The 9,687-nt window shown below is 47.2% G+C and overlaps 1 protein-coding gene across 1 annotated transcript; it reads left to right on the forward strand.

The window, feature by feature from the left end:
- Positions 1-1,452: 1,452 nt before the first annotated feature.
- Positions 1,453-1,881, forward strand: LOC136469522 (uncharacterized). Its single transcript, XM_066467686.1, has one exon. It carries the CDS (start codon positions 1,453-1,455, stop codon positions 1,879-1,881), a length of 429 nt encoding a protein of 142 aa, XP_066323783.1.
- The last annotated feature ends 7,806 nt before the right edge of the window (positions 1,882-9,687 follow it).

The raw sequence follows: 9,687 nt of genomic DNA on the forward strand, positions 1-9,687 counted from the left end.
TTTCTATGCGCCAATCGCGATGTCTTCACATGGAAACCTTCTGACATGCCAGGCATACCACGGGAGGTCACCGAGCATGCATTACACCTTGTCCCAGGCTCAAAGCCCGCCATGCAACGCTTGCATCGCTTTGATGATGAGAGGCGTGGGACCATAGGCGAGGAGGTCGCTGAACTCCTGGCAGTCGGATTCATCAAGGAGATATACCACTTCGACTTGCTTGCCAATCCTGTTCTAGTTAAAAAGAAGACCGGGAAATAGAGAATGTGCGTTGATTATACTGGCCTCAACAAGGCGTGCCCAAAGGACCATTTTCCTTTGCCACGCATAGACCAGATAGTCGACTCCACCTTAGGATGCAAAATCCTCTCTTTTCTGGATGCCTACTCGGGCTATTACCAGATCGCGATGAAAGAGTCTGACTAGTTCACAACCTCATTCATCTCCCTGTATGGTTCATACTGTTACATAACCATGCCTTTTGGTCTAAAGAACGCTGGCGCCACCTATCAATGGTGCTTGCAGCAATGCTTCACCGATCAAATCGACCCGATCGACCAACCTGACCAAGTCAAGCGGTCAAAACCAACAATCACCATCTATGTTGATGACATAGTGGTCAAAATGGCTCAAGCAACATTCGCGAACCTCCAAAGGTTCAACATCAAATTGAATCCCAAAAAATGTGTTTTTGGGGTTCTGAAGGGGAAGCTACTTGGATACATCATGTCCGAACGCGGTATCGAGGCCAACCCCAAAAAAATCATGGCCATCTCCAACATGGGCCCTATGCGCAATGTCAAGGACGTACAAAGGCTCACTGGCTATTTGGTTGCCCTAAACTAGTTCATCTCCCGGCTAGGCGAGCGGGGGATGCCTCTCTACAAGCTTCTCAAAAAGACAGATGCGTTTGTCTGGACTGAGGAAGCACAACAGGCTTTAGAGAGCCTCAAAGCATCACTGACGTCGACCCCAATTCTCATCGCTCCCGAATGGGGAGAACCCCTCCTCCTCTATGTCATGGCAAGCAACCACGTGGTAAGCGCCGCCCTAGTCGTCGAAAGGGAGGAGCCAGGACACCACCTAAAGGTCTAGCGACTCGTATACTTCATCGGGGAGGTACTCACCGATGCTAAGGTTTGGTACCCCTAGGTGTAGAAACTTCTATATGTCGTACTGTTGGCGACATGGAAGCTCCTACACTACATCACCGACCACGAAGTCCTAATCGTCACTTCATATCGGCTAGGAGACATCATCTGCAATCGCGACGTTGCGGGATGAATCTCTTGGTGGGCACTCGAACTAATGGGCCACGACATCAGGTATATCCCCCGCACTGCTATTAAGTCTCAGGCTCTCATAGATTTTGTCACCGAATGGACGGAGGTCTAGCTACCGACCCCAGATGTCACCCACGAGTACTAGACGATGTACTTTGATGGGTCCGTTATGGCGCCCGGCTCTGGGGCTAGAGTGGTTCTAATCTCTCTAGATGGGAGCAGGCTCTGCTACACGATCTGCCTCCACTTTTTGGCCTTAAACAATGCCATGGAATATGAGGCCCTCCTCAACGGACTACGCATCGCTATCGAGCTCGGCGCTATGCAGCTCTACGTCCGCGACAACTCAGAGTTGGTCATCGACCAAGTCATGAAGGAGTCATCTTACAAAAGCCCCCTCATGGCAGCATACTGCCAGGAGGTGCGCAAGTTCGAGGATAGATTCCAGGGGATCGAACTATATCATGTTCCCCGAAAGGACAATGATGTTGCCGATTTTCTCGCAGAATTGGTGGCCAGGCGGGTTCTGTCTCTAGATGGGGTCTTCATCAACGACCTTCATGAGCCATCCGCCCACATCCTTGAAGGTCTAATCTAGACACACCCCGATGCCAACCTAGCGCTCGGGGCTCCAACCTCAGTGCCTCCGTGACAACGTCGCCGTGGTAGCACTCGATCGAACCGACTGGCTAGCATCGCTACTCACCTACCTCCTCGAGGAGGTTCTCCCACTTGAAAGGACTAAAGCACGATGGATCGCTCGATGCATCAAGATGTTCATCACATTCGGTAACAAACTTTACAAATGAAGTCTATCAGGGATACTCATAAAGTGCATCCCTACTGACCAAGGGAAACAGCTCCTCCTTGAGGTCCATGCTAGAATCTATAGACATCACACTGCCTTAAGGTTGCTGGTCGAAAAATCCTTTTGACAAGGTTTTTACTGGCCCACCACACTATGAGAAGCAGAGGAGGTCGTCCACAGGTGTGAGGGATGCTAGTTCTACGCTCGACAAACTCATTTGCCATCATAGGAGCTCCAAACCATCCCTATCACCTAGCTATTTGTGATCTGGGGCCTCAACATGGTAGGACCTTTGAAAAAGGGCTTAGGCGGCTTCACTCACCTACTCGTAGTAGTGGACAAATTCACCAAGTGGATAGAGGCGAAGCCTATCACCAACATTCATTCGGAAGAGGCGGTCAAGTTCTTCCTTGACATCATTTACCGGTTCAGTGTTCCTAACTGTATCATCACTGACCACAAAACTAACTTTATCGAGAAGAAGTTCCTAGAGTTTTGTGATGGATACGGCATCAGGATCGACTGGGCCTTGGCCGAACATCCACATACCAACGGTCTGGTCGAGTAGGCCAATGGCATGGTCCTCCAAGGACTCAAGCCACACTTCTTTGACTGACTCAATAAGTACACCGGGCTATGGGTTGCAGAGGTCCCAACGATCCTCTAGAGCCTGAGAATGACCCCGAACCAATCCACAGGGTTCACACCCTTCTTCCTGGCCTTTGGAGCTAAAGCAGTGTTGCCCTCCGACCTCGACTACGGCGCCCCAAGAGTGAAGGCCTTCGACCACAACCAAGCCATGGAGGTATAGTAGGACGCGGTCGACCTTCTCGAGGAGGCTTGCGAGATGATAGTCATCCACTCCGCTCGCTACCAGCAAACTCTCCGTAGGTACCATGAAAGAAAAATCAGAGGTAAGATTCTCGAGGTTGGAGACCTCATACTCTAAAGAACCCAATCAACCTAGGAGAAACACAAACTCTCTCCACCATGGGAAGGACCCTATATGGTGACCGAGGTGATCCAACCGGGCGCCTACCGACTGAAGGACGACAACGGCAACATTCTCACCAACACTTGGAACATCGAATAGTTATGTCGTTTCTTCCCCTAAAAATTCGATCTTACTGATTTCTTTCATTCAACGTTTGCTCCTACAAGCACCCCAGCCCAAACACTTTCAGCTTGGGTCACTCGGGGGCTCCACGAGGGTGCGATATCACCTCTCTTTTTTACTATCATATAGTAAATACTTTTTACTTGAACAAAAGGGTAGTCCGTTCCTTTAATTACCCTACATAACTTTGTTTTAAACTCTCGACCGATCACACCCCGCCATGACCTACGGTTACGAGCAGTTGAGCCTTGCAGGCCACGCTCAGGTTCTAAAGGTTGCAGCCTACCGATCAAATGGGTAGGTGCGAAAAAGAAAGGATAAAAAATAGAGCTATGCTAGGGTAAAAATAAAGAGCGGATGGGACAAGCTTCCCCTTACGAAGTGATTCCATCACAAAATGAAATTGATGCATTCATGAATACAAACTATTCACACGGGGGCTCCCCCACGAACTTAACTTTTACATATTCTAACTACTTCTACTCTTAAATCTACTATGGCCGCCCGGTGGCATCGGCTGGCGGCATGACCGACGAAGACAAGGGCTGCTCGCTCTCTGATGGGGCGACATTCGGTTTGGTTGGAGGTGGGACAACACTCGCTTCTGACCTAGCCTCCACTCCATCCATAGGCTGGATGATGTCTTCTTGACGCACGCCTTCAGCCACGCTCGCACGGTGAGCCTCCATCACCCACTACACGGAGACATGCTCAGCCACCATCTATGCGCATGGCACCAAGCTCTCCCCGAGCGCATGGATGGTGTCCGCACTCTTGCCATTGGCGTACCCATTGTAGATGGTGGCGAAGTCTAGGTCTAGGTGGTGCGTTGCCACTGAGGTCAGCACCCCTGATGTCCTATAGAACATCCCATTGGAGATGAGCACCCGAACCTCATTCGGGACCTTCGCCAGCTGGAAGGTGAGCGTGCTGGTGCTCGGTGCCGACCCGAACACCTCCAAAACAATGACCTAGGCAACGTTGCGGATCTGGTCGAGCTCCCCCTCGAGAGCATGTTGCTCTTCAAGGGAATTGGCTAGCACCTCCATGCTCCGACCAATTGCCGCCTTGGCTGTGTCCAGCTTCCACTCCAGAGATCCAATCCTTCCGCCCAGTTCTAGAAAAAGGACGACAAAATTAGAAGCAAAAGAAAGGAAAAATCAAGGCATCAACCAAAGGTAGAACAGGTACATACTGAGTTAGGTGTTCTCAAGGATGGAGAGTCCTTCCTCCTGTTGGGTCAGCTTCTCGAGCAGCCGAGCATGTGACTCCTCTGCCCTAAGCACTTGCCCCCAGAGCACGAGCACTTCCTAATCGGCCTTAGACTGGGCCTTCCGCTCCATCTCTAGGGTCTCCAAGGACTTTTGGAGCACCACCTCAGTCTTCGTCAGGTGGACCTTCTCCGCCGTGAGTCCCCACTCAGCAACGGTCGCTTGTTCCACCACGAGTAGCTCTGCTGCCCATGCTCCCATCGCCTTGGTTGCTCGATCTTGGGATTCGTGGCAAGCAGACTCTAGCTGGCGCTCAAGCTCATCGACCCGCTACGACATCGTGGCTTCCCACTCCATCTGACCATGCTCCTCCAAAAGGAAATGAGACTTGCAGATCGACATCGCCTCTAACTCCTATGAAGCAAGAAGCAAGCACACTAAGACAACCAGTGGAAGACCAAGGAGTTAAGGACAAACATGAAAAACACAGAAGGCTTACCTTGGCAATGTGTGGTAGGTCAACTGAGACCACCTAATGGACGAGCTCAACCCACTCCAAGGCCTCCTTGAGCTTCGGCTTTGCTTAGGTGAGGTCGGACTCCATCGACAGCCCGCTCTCCTCTAGGAAGTGACATAGCACCACCTCCTCCCCATAGCAAAGGATGAATTGAGCCTTCCTCGGGTCATCAGGGTAGGTCCACACTAGCTCGTAGGTCACCCCCAACTACTAGAAGACCCAGCCGCTGTAGCATCATGCAACAACCAGACCACCGCCAGCTCCTACGAGGCAGGATGGCCGATGGCTCCACCCTAGCGCCTACCTTGCCGGAGCAAGGGATCTCCTCTACCTTGACCCCATGGCCCATCGGTGGATGTTGTAAGGAAAATGGATCCTAGGCCCATTTACTTTGGATTTTAGTGTTTGATGACCAACATAACCAAATTAGACTAATGAATTTGCAAGTGATTGTTTTGTAGTTCAATAGGATGCAAGACATAACTTGGACAAAGGCGACATGATGATTCGATGATCAACACCTTAAGCAAGACCTTAGGAGCACAAGAGAAGACCCAAGGTATCAAGCAAAGTCCAAGCACAAAGATAGGAACCAAGCCGCACGCAAGATCATGAAGAAACGAGCTCACAGAAGCGACCGGACTCTGGACCAAATGCTAGAGGAAAGCGACCGGACGCTCTGATCAGGAGGCTCGGCAATAGCAGCAGCGACCGAATGCTGGACTGGATGCTGACGAAAAGCGATCGGACACTTCGATCAGAGGCTCGGCAACAGCAGCAGCGACCGGATGCTGGCAACAAATTGACCGAACGCAGGACAACAATGTCCGATCAAGTATAGAGAGGTTTTAGAGCGGTGAACTTGCGACCGGACATGTTCGGTGGCAAGTGACCGGATGCTAGTAGCATCTGATCAGTTGTTTGCGGCTCCAATGGTTGGGACGATCGGACACGTCCGATTAGGATGACTCCAGCGTTCGGTCAGTAGCAGAAAAGCGGGATTTCGTCTCCAACGGCTACTTTCTTAGTGAGGCTTATAAATACAACCCCCAACTGGCCATGTGGTCAGTGTGGAGCTGAGGAAACATATCAAGGGTGTTGATACACTATTTTAGTGATCTCCACATGCATAGTGCTTAGTGTTTCATTAGGTGATTAGCGTAGGTGCTTTGTGAAGTGCATAGGTTGATTAGACCACCACTTGCGCGTGGGGAAGGCCCAAGGCTATCCACGGAGTTACCCGATAGGGAGCTTGGCCCTTGCGAGGGATTCCTTACGAGGGGCTCCAATGAGGACTAGGGGGAAGCTTGCATTGCTTTTCGATACCTCAATAAAAAATACCAGAGTTGTCGATGGGAGTTTGCATATCTCTACCTTGCTCTTTAGCTTCCGCATTTACATTGATTGTATTACTCCTTTTTGCGGTAGAGATAGCAACACACTAGCAAAACCATAGTTGCACATTTAGATTGTTTATCTTTTGCATAGGTTTTTCTAGGGTTAGAAAAAGAGGCCATAGTTTAGGAGTTAGATTTTTAAGTTGCCTAATTCACCCCCCTTTTAGGCGTCACGGTCCCCTACATTTGGTATCAGAGCTGGTTGGCTCAATTAGGACCTTTGCCTTAACTGCCGTTGAGCCAACACTATTTAGAGTGGTTGGGATGGATACCTCTGGGCCTCCGCACTTTGACAGCACTAACTTCCCCTATTATAGAGCTAGAATGGCTTGCTACCTTGATGCGGTTGATTTGGGAGTTTGGAGAGTCACTCGTGATGAGATGAAACCCATTAAGAATCCCGATAAACCCACGAAGAGTGATGAAAAGGAAATTCATTTCAATGCTAGAGCAAAAAATTGCTTGTTTGAATCATTTAGCATGGATGTGTTTAACCAAGTGTTCACTTTAAATATGGCACATGAAATATGGTTAAAACTCCAAGAGCTCTATGATGGCACATCTAATGTCTGTGAGCAAAAACATTGTCTAGCTAAACAAAATTATGATTCCTTTACAATGAAAGATGATGAGCTTGTTCGTGATATGTATTCTTGTTTGAATCTAATTATCAATGAGCTCCATTCAATAGGACTAACAAAGCTAGATGATGTGGACATCGTGAGGAAGATCATCTTCGTGCTACCATAAAAGAAATATGCAAGCATCATCACCATCCTTCACAACATGGAAGATTGAGCACTATGACCCTAGCCATAGTCATTGGCAAGATTGTGGCATTTGAAATGTCACGAAAGATGGGTCAAGAAGAAGCCTCTTCATCAAGCAAAGACAAGGCTCTTACTTGTTGCAAGAAAAAGAAGATGAATGGCAAGCAAGTTGAGACAAGCTCAAGCTCCTCAAGTGAAGAAGAAGAAGAAGATGAGGATGAGGATGGTGATGAAGATTCAAGTGATGATCAATCTTCCTCCTCCACCTCCGACCTTGATGAAGAATCAATCAAACTAATCAACAAGGTGGAGAAGATGATCCACAAGCTCAATGTCAAGGGTGTGCCCATCCAAATCCAAGATCTTATTTTCACCAATCAAAGAAATGAGCAAAGAAAGAGCGGATGCTATGGATATGGTGAGTTGGGGCACTTTGTGGAAGTTTGTCCAAACAAGCCCACACCCAAGACAAAGAAGAAGGCATGCAAGAACCAAGCCCTCACATCAATAAGGTCATGGGATGATTCTTCAAGTGAAGAAGAACACCATCATAAGAGGCGAGGGCGCAAGCACTCATCATCAAGCTCTTCTCGTGTGTGCCTTATGGCATGAGGTAACGAAAGCTCATCCTCTAGTGAGAGTGATAATGATGATGAAATGCCTTCTTATGAAGAAATTGTGCAACAAAATCTTAATTATGCTAAAGTTTGCACTAGTCAACAAAAGAAGCTCGGAAAGATTAAAGAAAAGCTAGATAGTTCACAAGAAGCATACAAAACTTTGCTTGAACAGTATGAGAACTTTGCTAATCTTAATGTTGAACTATCTACTAAAATTGAGCGACTTGAGGCTAGTGCAACAACAAATGCATGCACAATCAATGATGAGCAACTTGTAAAGAAAAATGAAAAATTAAAAGAAAAGTTAGCTAGCTCACAAGATGCTTATAAAAGTTTGCTTGCTAAAATAGAAACCATGTGCAAACATTGTGATGAGCTAACTAATAAAGTTGCTAATCTTGAAGCCGTTAGTACAACCCTCACCAAGGCATCTAAAAATAAAAGTTCTAACATGTCTAAAAAGGATGCCTCTACTTCTTGTAATGATTTATGTTTAGACTCATTCTTGTGCAACCAAGTTTGTGTTGAGAAAGTTGTTGTAGATACATGCACATAATAGGTTGCAAAGGAGAATGTGCAACTCAAGCAAGAAGTAGCTCGCCTCACCAAGGACTTGACTCAAGTGAAAGGCAAGGCGAAGCAAGCCCAACTTCATCAAGATAACACCGTCAAGGAAGTGAAGAAGCTTGATGAAGGACAAACCATGGTTTGCTACATGTGCCACAAGGAAGGTCACAAGTCCTATGAGTGCAAGGTGAAGAATGGGAGAGGAGCAAAGAAGAAAGAGAAGAAGCAAACAAGCAAGCTCTCCAACACCTACACCAACAAGGTGGACAAGAAGGCCTCCACACCTTATCTCTTGAAGAAGAAAAATGACAAGGTGGTGGCCATCAAGGTGAACAAGCAAGCCAACAATGGGGCCAAATGCTTTTAGGTGCCAAAGAAAATCATTTCCAACATGAAGAGCACTAAGAAGGTTTGGATCCCGAAAGGGAAGTAAGAAGTCCGATGGATGTCGGAGAATTTGGTGACTTGGCAAAGTATGGATGCATTTCATGGGGTGCATCATGATGGACAAAATCATTACCAAGTGGGTTAGTGAATACTTTGGACCCAAATTCCCCTCCCCATGTTAGGTAACTAGATTCAATTTCCTTCAAATGGTATTAGATTTAAATTTTCCTACAATTGGTATCTTTTAGCATCTAGTTACTCTTCATGCCTAGGTTTGTATTTGCATGCTTATATCTTTTGTCATGCATACACTAGGTATATCATATGGTAGGCTTGCTTGGTTTCATTCTTAACCCTTGGAGCAAACCTACATGGTTTAAAATTGTTTATGAGCACGACACATAGCTTGTCTTTTGATTGATTCATCTAATATGTGCCAAAGTCCAAATTGTAGATAACTTCTCCCGAATATCATCTTCGAAAATGATTCTCACATTCATGAGATGTCATCTTTCAAGTGGTATTTTTGATTCTAAAATCAATGTGCATGTTTCCTACAAGTATTCTATACTTGTGTGCACAAATTTAGGGGGAGGCTACTCTACAAGTTGGATGCTTTGCTACAGATTCTTTTGCATAGGTTTTGCTAGGGTTAGAAAAAGAGGTCATAGTTTAGGAGTTAGATTTTTAAGTTGCGTCCAGGCGCCCTGTGAGAGTAGTGTGAGCCCAACGGATCTATTTCATTGGGGGCTCTATTTAAGGCTTGTGGCTGGCTCTAGCTCACTCTCTTGGCCATTTTTATTGACATAGCAACCTAGTGAGCTAAGTCAAAGCCCTCCCACCCATCTCCATCATTGATTCATTATCTTTATGAGATTGTGAGTGAATCCAAGTGCATTGCTTGAGTGATTGCATCTAGAGACACTTGGTGATTGGTTTCGCTGCGGGGTTCGCTTGTATCTCTTGGTGGTTGCTGCCACCTAGACGGCTTGGTGCAGCGAGGATCGTCG

Source organism: Miscanthus floridulus, chromosome 8 (assembly GCF_019320115.1).
Source record: "Miscanthus floridulus cultivar M001 chromosome 8, ASM1932011v1, whole genome shotgun sequence".
Classification (NCBI taxonomy): domain Eukaryota; kingdom Viridiplantae; phylum Streptophyta; class Magnoliopsida; order Poales; family Poaceae; genus Miscanthus; species Miscanthus floridulus.

What these genes read in the sequence shown, in the direction of transcription:
- LOC136469522 (XM_066467686.1), top strand. Translation starts at nt 1,453, where the DNA reads ATGGCGCCCGGCTCTGGGGCTAGAGTGGTTCTAATCTCTCTAGATGGG.